The sequence below is a fragment of the Cyphomyrmex costatus genome, unplaced genomic scaffold, assembly GCF_001594065.2.
Source record: "Cyphomyrmex costatus isolate MS0001 unplaced genomic scaffold, Ccosl1.0 scaffold132, whole genome shotgun sequence".
Classification (NCBI taxonomy): domain Eukaryota; kingdom Metazoa; phylum Arthropoda; class Insecta; order Hymenoptera; family Formicidae; genus Cyphomyrmex; species Cyphomyrmex costatus.
Window position 1 is genome coordinate 492,585 of NW_017275304.1, and position 13,383 is coordinate 505,967.

Sequence of the window (13,383 nt, forward strand, 5' to 3'; positions counted from 1 at the left end):
GAGAGAGGAAGGCTTCGTTCGTTCGCGGTTGAATCCGCGAATGAAGGAGCGGGTCGGATGTTAACGCAGATTGTCTCGGCTCGATCGAGCGTACCTTTTTGGGCGCCGTGATAGTCAGTACACCATCCGAAGAGAGGGTCGAGGTGATGTTGACGAGGTCGTGAGACGGAGGCAGGACGTATCTGCGTACGAAGTGTCTGCTGATGTAGCCGTGCTCGTCCTGCTTCTCCTCGTGCTTGGCCTCAACAACAACGTGATTGTCGATAGTCTTCACCGTGATCTCGTCCGGTGAGAATTGTTGCACGTCCAGTATCACCTGCGGATCAGAGGACGCGGCCCCACAGAGAGGCCCCGGGTACTCGTTACTTAGCTGCTCTGGATCCTTTCTCGTCCATCACCGAGGACAGAAGTCTCACATTTTTCCGTGAGCCATTGTAAACAGCCGCCATGTATCCGTAAAGCGAAAGTTAAGTATCGATCACTCGTGAACGAGCTTACTCCAAAAATAATGGTCGATTTTTGAACTATTAGACCCGCCATCCCTTTTTTTTTTTTTTGCATCGCGCGGATTAGCGTTCCTTTTACTTTCGCGTTTCGTTCCTGCTCTGACTACCAGAATTTTCATTTTGAAGAAGATCTCGAACGCCGCCGTGCATATTCTAGCGCATATTCTAAATCGCATATTCTAAAAATACCGTACGCGTTAGACGCGCTATCTCACGTACAATAGTTCCGGCTTACCATCTGGAGCAAGCGCTTCGTTCGATCTCACATTCGTCCTTTCACGCTTCCACATTCAAAGAGCAACCGATCAGGCACGGTTGTTGGAGTTTCCGCGACAAGCGAGGAAAATGACAATTCGGCCAACGTTTTAGATCCTATCCTGACCATCAAATAAGCGCGTTGTAAAATCATTATTTTTTCCTCGTCTTGACTCTCTCTCATATATGTAATCCTTCGTGTTTCTTTAGATTGTCGCGTGTTATGTTACGAAAACAAATCGGGAAAATGTAGTTGTCGGACGCACCTACTTGTGTGGAGATTGTTCTTTTTTTTGGATAAGGAAAAAAAACGAGCATACATACAAGTAGGTGAATCTTCTTTATCGTAGCGAGTGCGCGGTCTCGCGGTTTCGCGGGCTGGCTTTGCGGCCAACCGCTTGCTTCGGCGAGGAAGATAAAAAAATTGCCAGGTACACACATTAAAAAAAAATAAATTTTAAAAAAACAAAAAAAAATAAAGCAGGGAGTAAGAGAGAGAAAGAGAGAGAGAGGAAATAAATAATACTCTGTCTTAGAACGAGGAAGCTTTAACAACCGACAGTAGTGAGGTAAGCGTATTCGAGTGCCTCTGGGTGATCTTATGTGATCCTGGAGCTCGGTGAAAGACGAACGCGAAGAGATTAGGATCATTGGCTGTGCATTTTGAAAATAGTACCAAAAAAAAAGAATAGAAGAGAGGAGAAAGAAGTTCGCGGAGCGATCGCTCCGCGAATGGTCGACTCGAGTGCTGCGCGCAGAGCGACATATTTTGTACAAATAAAAAGATAAGAAGAAACGAGTTTCGTATAAGAAAGAAATAAAGCACAAAGTCACTTTGTAAGACTCTATTGTTGTGGGTAATTCAAAAAGCATTTATTTTTGTATAATTATAAACGGGGAATCGGGACCCGTGAGTCCCGTTCGCGACATACCCTTTTTGTTGGGGGGTGCGCTTGTCGGGACGACACGACTTTCGGTTCTTCTATTCGAACAAGACTGACTAAGCACGACGCGATACATTCACTTTTTCGGTTGCATATTTTATTCCGTGGCTGCTGCGCGTGATTTCTCGCGTGCGACTCTGAACGAAAAATCACCAGACGTTACAAGAACGGAATTAGAAATAGTTACCTCGGACCTGCGGTAAACAGCGAGCGCGATTGCGCGAGGAAAAAAATATTGCAGAAAGAGAAGGAAAATAACACAAAAGAGAAAAATACATACACATTCACACATACATTTACAATAAGATTAAATAAGGGGGAGGTAAAACGAAAACTGTGGTAAAACTGTGATTTCATAGAGATTTTGAAACTGATGTGACTAAACCGGAGATTATAGAGCGTCCTTCTTTCGTGATACACATATCTCTAGATGATTTTCGGTAAACGAAAAAAACTAGAAAAAATAGAATAAAATCCGCTAAAACGAAAACAATAATAATAATAATTACAACATCTCGATTTGTACCAAGAATTTGAAGTAAATAGGGCGATTAAATGAACTACCACATGCTGTAGGAAGAGCTAGATTCTTTTTGACACAAAATTATAGTAAAAGAAGGACAACGCCGTGGATGTTTTTCTGACAAATATTAAATTACTTGAATCTTTGTGGGGAAGAGAAAAATAAAAAAAAAAGAAAGACAAAATTTGCAAAAAAAAAAAAGGAAAAGTCGTTTCTCCGATCCAATTTATTCGCTCTCCCTCCCCCAGAAAGGGTACAAAAACACGCTCTCTAATCCCCAAAAATAATTCCGGTCAAACACCCGTTTTATCGGAACTATTCTGACCCAATTTGCTCTCCTGGTCGACTTCGCGATCGCGCGATTATGAAAGCGTAATTATAATGCGTAAAAGCATAATGTATGCGTGTATGACGATACACTGAGAAAAATTTGGTCCAATGGATGATCATTAATCGATGTTCGAATCATAACTTAATGATGTTACTTTCGTTGATTCATATCCACTCATTGATACAACTGAACTCATTGATGTAATCATATATTCATTTTTTTCAATGAATTCTAATAATAGTTTTATATCCTAAGAGTTTATTGAACTAATTCATTAATTGAAGAAATATTTTATTGTATTTACGTATAGTTTTGGTTCAGTGTATAGAGACAGCGACAGCTGCAGCAGATGCAGTCATCAGTTTTTCGGGCCTTCTGGTGTTCCTGATTCTTTCTCGTTCGTTGCTTTTAACCGCCCCTATCAAGCGTTAAGTTTCACCCGTCCCTTGACTCCCTATATTTAGTTTCATCCCCTTGTAGGGATTTCTTTTATTCTTTTTAACGGCCGCGCGGCTGATTTATCCCCTTCAAAAGTAACGTTCGAATCCGTTTAAAGATAGTCTCCATTTCAGTCTCTTTCTTTAACGCCTTTTTCTTCTCCCAGTTGTTTCTTCCATTTCTTCCCTTTTCTCCTCTCCTGATATTTTCCCTTTTTATTTTTTTCTTACGAATGCGCCCTTTCGTCCTTCTCTCTCACATCACTCCCACCATCTTCGATCATTTATCTCCTGCGACTTTTCTATATTTCGAAATCTAATTACAATTCGCTACTCGTTTTTTTGCTAGAAGATAACGTAAAAGAAAGTATCTTCCCCTATAATATACTTATTATAATTGTACTTTTTTTTTCATAGGATATTGTTCGAGACTCTTTGTATTCGGCACAAAATTTGTTACGCGTCCAATACAAATCGCGCTCGATCTACAAATATTAAAATAAGGAGTAAAGAACCGCTAAAGAATTTAAGTCGTGTCTTAGCCTAAGTTGTACCACACATAAGCGAACACATTCCGTTGCATCATCGAAACTTTCTCGAGGAAATGTAATTGTAGCGCATTGAGACAGAGCGATCTCGAATTCATGAATTTAGAACTGTCAGGTGAATCGTGTTATATTCGTAATAAAATACGAATGTAATTTGATGAACCGCAGACGAATTCGTGAGTTTAGGAGCTTTTAGGCAAGTTGCATATTTGTATTTGATGTAAAAATTTATTATAAAAAAAATGTTACTGCTCAGAACGAAAATAAGTAGTTGCACAGAATAAACCAGTTATATTCCACTCGCGGTGTATTACTGAACTTTTTCAGAGAGATAAAATAAATAACCACATTACATACAGAGTATAACCGATTGCTTTTCGATTGCTTTTACAAATTTGAATTAGGCGTGTCATAATTTGCTCTCGCGATCAATAAATACGTATCTGCAGCTTGCATACATAAAATTGAAACTATTAAGTAACAGCGACTGATTGCAACAAATGTAAATTAATCGATATTACTGTCGAGTTACTAAGTTACGCTAGATGAGAAGTATGACAGCTGAATTATCTCGAAGGTAGTGACCTCACGGACGTTTTATCCAGTGCGAAATCAAAAGTATAATATCTATCGACGAAAAGTGAAATATCTAACGAACAAAAGGTGAAATATCTATATATCATGATTAAAGAGAAAACCGTAATCTTTATCCACATTTAAATTTTTCTGAAAGAGAGGAAGAAAGAAAAATAGGAGTACATTGTGTAAATTCTATCTAAATCAATCTAACTTCATACTCTCGGACATGATAGCAGGGCAATTTGATTGATTCTTGGTTTTTGACTTGTCTAGTATACGTTTTAGGATAACTGCAGCGTAAGATAATCGGTATATTCCGCAGCGCGTATTAATCCTAAGCATTAATCGCGTGCATATCATCCCGAATCGCGAGTCTTGTGAGAATTTTTCTGATATTTCTGCATAAAGCCGTATTTCTTTGATCGCTCCGTGTCAGAAATACAACGGCTATAATTTTTCCGTAATCTGAGAAAGCCAGTATGTCCAGCCAGCTGTAGACAGTTCCGCAGCGTTACAAAGTTATACTAAAAATACGCGAAAAACCGTTTAAAAATAACACGTTGCATCATACTCGCGTTCGGGACTTTCCGTGATAATTTTAACGCGCGTTGCTTCTTGTTTACGCTTCTTGTCGTATCACGAAATCAGACCAACCAAGCGCACATTTGGCAGGAAGATATTACGAATAATTTCTCCATTTTATGTCATCTTGAGGAGACCTTCTTCCAAAAACTTATAAGAGCATACGGTATAAAAACGGCTTGCAAAAGTTATAAGCAATTTAGTATAACGACGATTCTTCTAAGACGAAATTAACGGTACGATTTGAATTGCAGATCAATCGAGAAGTGATAAGAGTTCTATCGTCCCCATTTGCGTTATCGATTATTGCTGTTGAGTTGATTATATTACGTAAGACAGACATTAAATTTTCTCTATAAACTTCTATTAATTCTAAATCTTTTCCGGCCAATTCCTATCTTTTGCAGGATCCTGCCAGCTTTATGCAGGATCCTGTGAAAGAAGGAATTGGACCGTTTACACAGCAGTACTTCCGCCCTATAATATATCTTAAGTAAGCTTTTAACACTTTTCCGAAAAAAACGATTCTATGAAGAAAAAATTTGATCAAAATCATTTAACGTCTCACGAATTAAATATTCCAGCTATACATAAGTTATATATAACTTGCAAAGTAAAATTCATTTTGACAAAAAGATACTTCAAGTCAACAAATCCGTCTGATCGCAAGATTTGCGCGCAACTAGACTAAACCGATAAATGCAAGGAAATACTCATCAACATCAAAGTGACTAAAAATAACGACAAGTGAAATACTGGCTAAAGAAAAATCCTTGTAAAGTTTATAATAAGACCATTTTCGTCATGAAAAAGATGAATCACATTTGATGACAAAATAACAGAAATTACCTTTATAGTGTAACGTCACGTAACATGGATGAGCACGATCGCAAAAAAGAGGACGTACTTTCTGGCCATCTGATCTATATAAAAGATTTCGTACAACATAGTCTACCGTTCGATCTGTCGATGCAATAAATAGAATAAATTTCTTATGCTACCTAACAAACGGGAACAAATTTACGCAAACATAGAGACACTTAAAAACATTAGTTCTAATATCGAAGAAAGCAAAAACAATTTTGCAATTTCCTGTAATAAAACTGCACATTCAAATGGAAAAAATGAAGCATGAAATTACAATTTCATTTTTTGATAAGATATTTGAATATAAATTACTAATAACATTTCAACCAAGTAAAACCATTTTTAACTAAAATTCCTTAAAAAAATGTAAAATCAGTAAAATCACTTGAAGATTGAAATATTTGCAAAGAAATTAAAATAAAAACATCAAGTTTTCCAACATTTTAAAGCTCCATTGCAAGCGACGTACAGCTATAGATTAAAAAAACTTTATCTTATTTGCAAAGATTTGCACGTTTCGACTCAATTCAAAATAAAGATATACAAAAAGAAAAAAAGATTTACAAATTCACTTTCGATTTGATCGCGCGCTATCCTGTTTATTGCTTGATATTTTAAAGTCAATCTGCAAATACTAACCTGGAAATTATCATTGTCCAACTGGATCGTGCTGGTTCCGCTCGAGTTTTGACGTGTCACGTTCCCCCATGGTCGATAGTACCTATTCCCGAAGCGCGTGGATGGCCGATCAAGGCCAAGTCCGGAGAGACTCGAGATGAGATCATCTCGATGGAGGCCGATGCCAAAGTGCTGGTCCAATAGCCGTGAAACGGGACGATCGAAGTCGTCCCACCAATTGCGGAAAACGAGAGGCACAATGGACATCTACAAAGTAGAGATCTTGAATGTGTATTGAAGATACTCGTGTACTCGTGTATTTCAGTACCCGTGTATTATTCGTATATATTAAAAATTACACGGATTAAAACACGGATATATTAATTATACGAGTAACACGTGTGTTTAAATACACATGAAAAATATTGTCACTACAATAAGGGACGGAAGCGTATCCGTAACAGTCAAAAAAAGAAACTAAAAAATCCAAAAAAAAAAAAGAAGAAAAGAAAATTTTCAAGGTGTGGAAAAGAATATAGATGGCTAAAACCAAAAGCGAATGACAACTGAAATAAGAACGAAACAAATATTATCATATAATAATTATAACCTACACTTACATAACTCGTAAGTTCTATTGTAAGTTAGACTGAATAAGGAGGTACTCGTCAGTTCTTCGTTAGTATTATTGATCGGGCGATATTTAAGGATTAACGTTAAGCCGTATAATTAATCTCTCGGAATAAATCTTCTCAAATCTATTTTACTATTAACATACGAGCACACATACATGCACGCACGTATCTAGGATATACAAACTTACCACTCTCTTGAATCAACAATATTGCAGTTACGAAAGACTTATCGAAATCTAATGACGAATTTGATTAAACGCACTAGTGCACAGTTGGTGCACATTAAAACCGTCGTATATAAATTATAACGCGTAAAAATATGTATATAAATAAACATAAAAATAGGATAAATCGTGATCCAATACACTTTATTGTGCTGATAGGTAAAATACGTATTTTATAATTCAAAATATTTGCATTTCATTTTTACACTCAAATTAAATCAGTTTTAACAACGGTTTTAATATCCAATGCGCACTAGTGCATCCCGTCGAATTCGTCATAAGTCATACACATTTATAATATATAAAGCTGAGCATGTATACGGAAAACTTTTATTTAAAAAAAAAAAACAGTTTTTGCAAGACAATTGTATTTTGTATTTTGTATTTCAGCGGAGCACATGAAAATGCTTTGTATTTTATATTTCATGGAAGTATGTAAAAGTATTTTTTATCTTGCATTTCAGTATTAATAATGAAAGATTGAAAATATTTTATATTTTGTATTTTAAATAATTGACAATTAATCTTATTATTTAATTTACGAAATGCATACAATGTTCAATCTTTCCATTTCAAATACAAAGTACATAATATTTTTATATGCACCGTTAAAATACAAAATATAAAATATATTACATATATTTATAAATATAAAAAATATATATTATATTTTATATTTTGTATTTTAGGGGTGCACAGATAAATATTATGTACTTTTTATTTAAAATGGAAAAATTGGTAATTTTATGTATTTCGTAAATTAAATAATAACTATTTAATATAAAATATAAAAAATATTGTAACACACTTTTATTACAAAAATTATGTTTTAAATAAAAGTAACATAAAATAATATGGCTCGTGGCTCATCTAATTAATTTGGAATAAATAAAAGTATTCATATATCAGATATATGTTCAGCCTTATATAAAGGACACAATATAAGCGAATCTCACATCTTTTTGACTCGTTAAGAGTTGCTTATACGAAGGTCTCAGATAACTCGTTCAATCGTCTAACTATAATACGACTAATCAATAGTTTTTAGGGGAATGTAAGAGTTTATCAATCGAGTCCATTAATTCACACTGTGAATTCACATTGTGCTGTAGACCTAAAAACTCCCCTTTGTTAAAATTTAATGTGTACGAGAAGCTTTTTTTCACTCACACTTGAATTCTTCCATTCGACGTACTGAACAAATCTGTACGTAAAGAAAAATCTTAATGCGTCTTTACATAACGTGGATGAGGCGATTTTGATTACGACTATAATCACAACTTCTCTCGCGCGACGATAGAGAAACTTTACGCATAAGTAAATTCAAAGATAATATCTCGGTAAATAACATCACTTGACTCTTGCTCTCAGATATCGGTGAAACTATTGATGGTTATACAAATGAATTCGTTATACAAACCAACTCAACACTCGAACAGAAAACAATATATTTCATAAAGTTTAGGCTAGTCGTAAGTCATAAGCGGCAGCGGGGTACCGTAAGAAACTAGTCCGTTCGTATAAGATGAAGCATCTTAAACGAAAGCTCAATCTCGGGCCGACAGACCGTCGTAAATTGAGTATTGACCAACTTAAGCGATGGAACAACGATAGCGCAGGATCAATCAGATAGCGCAAGGACTAGTTTAGAGTTACACGCTCTCCATAATTGCAAAGCCTTGTACCTCATACGCGTTTGAAACGCACAATTTACCAAATGCAATACCGACAATTAAAGATCAGGACATCGCTAGTGACTCACGGTAAAATTCCTTACTCTTCCCTTTTTCCAGAATTAAGGACATGCGTTTTCAACGACCGTTTTTGTCGGTAGTTGAATAAATGAGTGCAAGGACATAAGGACCGTTAGCTTAAGATTATCGATTTCGCACAAAATATTTTGTACTGATAAGCTTACATTTGGATCGAGAAAATGCTTACATGTATAAGGCAAATAATTAATGTTAACGTAATCTTAAGATTATCGATAAATCACAATCTCTTTACAGGAGTTAAACTTGCAGCCGCGATATAAAGTAATTAATAAGCTATAAGTGAGGACGCAAAGTAATGGGGAAATCCCAGAGTTCACACAAAAAAATTACAACGCGGAAATACCGTACTTTATGTGGAACGTAGGCTCCGATTAATTACTCGTAGACCATCAGACGATTCTGGTATCGCCCGAGTCGACTTCTGATTCGACGCGAATCGCGGGTTCATCTTAAATAGCCGCGATGCGGAGGAGGTGCTCTCCTACGATGTCACGTGACGTTTCACTGACCATCCTGTCCAAGAATACATCGACTTTGAATACAGGGATTTTGGTGGAAATTAACTTTGCCGTTTTTTCACACGGCGACATCTCGAACATTCTTGCTACTTTGTGAAACTACGATCTTTACGATAGGAATTCTCACCGGTTCGTCATCCCGCGATTGCTGCGAGGTATAGCGCCTTACGAACCGATTTTGGGGCTGATAACGTGTTGACGGTGTTGTGTAAAAAAAATCAGATTTGATACGATTGAATTTCTCTGTGAAAACGACGCCGTCTGATTATTCGAGCAAACATCATCGATTTGTTATCGAGCCTTCCTTTGCACAACGTTTGAACGCTGCCTCTGTCGAAATCGTGGAATGGCGTAGGTAATAGTAGGCTATATAATGCACTTCGATAAATCCATTTATTACTTTAGACAGTCGTGTTTAAAAACGGAAATTCTAAGAGTATATTAAAACGAGTAATTTCGTTATAAATAATCGCGACGTGACGTTACATATATCTTCTATATATTATAACAATTTAAAAAACTTAAGAATCATCTCGTTATTCGCAATACACCAAAGGAAACTATAATCAAGAGTTAAGAGCTGAGCAAACCACTAGAAATAGAGAAATCGACCGAAATAGAAACAGCGCATCTTCGATCAGTCGTGATGAAAATTGAATGCTGGTTTATTCAGAAATCGCAACAAATATCAAGGACACATTACTTGCTACGAATTAAAAATCATATTCACAACCTTAAAGGAAGTCACTTTGACCCCACGGAGGAATATTAAATCGATAAGAGTTATCAAATGTTTTTAGGAGAGTGCTAAGAGCGCATTCTTAATACGGGCTACGCCTACACGCGTGTTATTTTAGGATATTGGATTATACGCATTTTTCTTAGAATACATTTCCTTCGATTTGCTTCTTTCTCGCTCAAAATATACTTAAGAAAAGTTTTGATTAACGCTGGTGTTAGGCTTTTGCGCGACATAAATTTTCATTGAGCCGTCATGGCATCTTGAGTTTTTTTTGGATTTAATCATTTTCGCCACGATGATCGTGCGAGCACGATTTTTCTTTGCACAAAAGATAGGTCATAATCTGATCAGTTTTTGCATCGCGCGGAGATAATTTTAGCAACAATGCATCATATTCGATAAAAACGGCGATTCACCGGATAACTTGAATCTCTTAAGTTTCCCTTATTAAGGGGGTGTGGTACATTAGATAATATAAACAGTAATATAAAATAATAACAAAAAATGACGTGCACGTCACCCAAAAAAAGAGAAAGCTTAGATATATATGTGTATCACTATATATGTAATGTCAAAAATAACATTTAGTAATAGATAAAGGAATGGTTATATGTCAATGAATCTGTAAGAGAGTATCATATTAATATTAAGCTAGGCTACTTCTTTACTTCGCGAATTCCGTTTACTAACGTCACAGGCACTGCTAATGAAGTAATCTCGAAATAGATTCCAATTCATATTTCGTCTAAAAATACGCTACTGATTATCAACGATGAGCAACACATTAAGAAATTTAAAACAGTCTTATTATTATAGTTATTTCTGCAAAATTAATAAATTTATAATTTAAAAAAAAGAGGATTTATCTGTGATGTTTAAACTGGACGATAACCATTATCGAAATATCTCAGTGACCAAAAGCGAAAAGTAGTTATAGGACTTCAAAATAAATGGTTATCGATGGTAAATTCCGATTTTCATTAAAAGTAATTTTTTTTAAATTTGATTAAAAGACATATCTTGAAATGGAAAAACTCAAGCAAATTTTCAACTTTAGACGTACTATGGTACGTTCGTGCTACTCGTATAAAGTACATAATTTAGTATTAAGCGTAATTTCTAGATGTTCCGATGAATCATACTATGTGGCATTATAATAGTAACAATAAGCTAATTGACTGTAAGGTAATTAAGTTATTTTATGTTCGCCAACCGTGTGTTAGCATTGTTGGCGGACATCTTCGATATTGAGCCTGCTATTAACAGTTTATTATCGATAAAGAGCAAGAAGCTTACCTTAAGAGGACTCTTATCTTTATCTTCACTTTTACTCCGAAATATTATTGTAAAGTATTCCGTGTGTTTACGTGTCATACTTCGAATAAACTCTAAAAATGACTTAATGCTCTCTGATTGTCTTTAGAAAGAAAAAAGCTAAATGTCTCGTTGATACTGGATAAAACGATCAGGATCGTTCATGCGTTCGATACAGTGCATATATATTGTAAGCAAATGTCTACATACGTAAGAATCTTTACGATGAATGTGACTTAGTAACCATTCAGGTTGATACTTGTAACTCGATGGATTATTGATATTACTATATTTAATCTTTTTTGGTTTGTACATGCATAAATGTAATTATCGTTCTTAGATGCTGCAACATTATGTCAGGACAGATTGAAAAAGCGAGTGCATGTTTTCTGTATTAACAAAAAAAACGAGAAATATTTGTAATTTGCATAACTGAAATTATATAGGTTCTATTGATAAAAACTGTGTAAAATTTCATCTGGATACGGCTTATACTTTATATCTGGTTTTATTTAATTCTGTACTTATGCAGCGCATAGAAATAGGCCTTACTCTATTTTTGGACTGAAAGAAACAATAAAGTGAAATCGGGCGTACATAATATGAGTGTTTTCTTTTGACTTATATCAGCCCTTCCAAATGATAGCTTTAATACCGTTAAAAATTAATAACAAAATTAGGCAAGGAAGATTCAATTCTGGCTTTAAGAAATAAAAAACGATATCTAATACAATGTTCTTATTTATTTGATGGTCTAAGATGTACAATAACCAGCATGCGGAAGCACACAGCAAAGACTTTGTTTGAAATAACATAGTCTTCGGAGCTACATACACAAAGGTATTTTTTTTATTATACTCTATAAGTATCTTATTAATGTGTTTAACACATGTTTAAAATAATAATACGGCGAATGTCCTTGTGGGAAATGAAGTTATATATAAATAATGAAAATGCTAGTGGCACGCGAAACGGCAAATTATATGTATTTTCTTAAAATCGATTCGAGAAGACACGACATCGTCGCTCTATCCTTAAATACATAAATACTATACATGTCTTTACGATAGTCGCAGCATAAATATTACACAACGAGGCATAAAATGAGACGCAAAACGAGACACGCTTTTCAAGATAATCGCAATATTTGCATCTCAGGATGTTGTTGTAGTTTCTCGACATCTTGTAAAGTAGATATACCTTGTTCCTGTAAAACATAATTTAAAACAAAATATATTAAATTTAGAACTTAAACATATCCAGATTATGATATTTAAATAACTGGATGTTTTTTCTGTCTTCAAATTTTGAAATAATATTAATATGAAATGAATGAACATTAAAAACATATATTTAAATGAACATTGTTATATAACTGCACAGTGATCTCATATTAATTATCTTGAAGTAGTTAAATTACGAATTAAATTAAAAAAACTTACATTATATTCTTTCCATTTCTCGTAATTGTGTCGCATATAGCCCACTATTTCTGGCATGTCGATAAACACTATGAAAATAACAAATGGCAAAAATAATAATTCGAATATTAATATTTAATGAGAAGACTAAAGTAATGAAGAGAACGAACCATCCCAAGCCTCGATCATATCGTTAATAATATAATCAACGAAACCGATTTGCGATTTCGGTATCGAACACGTCATTCTATCGAACATTGGCATTACGACTGGCATTTTTAACTTTTTTTCCTCATCGGTCTGAAATTTACCAATAAATATTTAACGTAGAAGTAGTAAATTATCTTTCCCGTATGAACAATTTTAGTTATTAATTATTAAAATGCTCACCTGATTAAAATATTCCTCCGCGATTCGTCTCGCCCATTCGACGCAACATTTCAATGGCCGCGTTGGATTAGATACGTCCGCGCATTTGATCATCATTCTTTTAACTAGTATTACATTGTCTGGTTGTAGTACCACAGTCATGTCCAGAGAATCTGAATATGTCTATGAAAAATT

At 35.0% G+C, this 13,383-nt stretch overlaps 1 protein-coding gene across 3 annotated transcripts in view; it reads right to left on the reverse strand.

Moving 5' to 3' along the window:
- The window catches only part of Pde8 (phosphodiesterase 8), a 29,861-nt gene that overhangs the window by 1,622 nt on the left and 14,856 nt on the right, over window positions 1-13,383 (reverse strand). For 2 of the 3 annotated variants that reach the window (XM_018550984.1, XM_018550985.1), the window contains exons 16-19: window positions 13,210-13,371; window positions 12,990-13,119; window positions 12,841-12,908; window positions 12,145-12,605 (exon numbers count right to left, since the gene is read on the reverse strand). In XM_018550984.1, the coding sequence (XP_018406486.1) occupies window positions 12,528-12,605; window positions 12,841-12,908; window positions 12,990-13,119; window positions 13,210-13,371 (438 nt within the window). In that variant the 3' untranslated portion in view covers window positions 12,145-12,527. Of the gene's footprint in view, window positions 1-94; window positions 317-6,211; window positions 6,458-12,144; window positions 12,606-12,840; window positions 12,909-12,989; window positions 13,120-13,209; window positions 13,372-13,383 lie in introns of those variants that run through there. The other variant, XM_018550986.1, reaches the window with a different exon arrangement.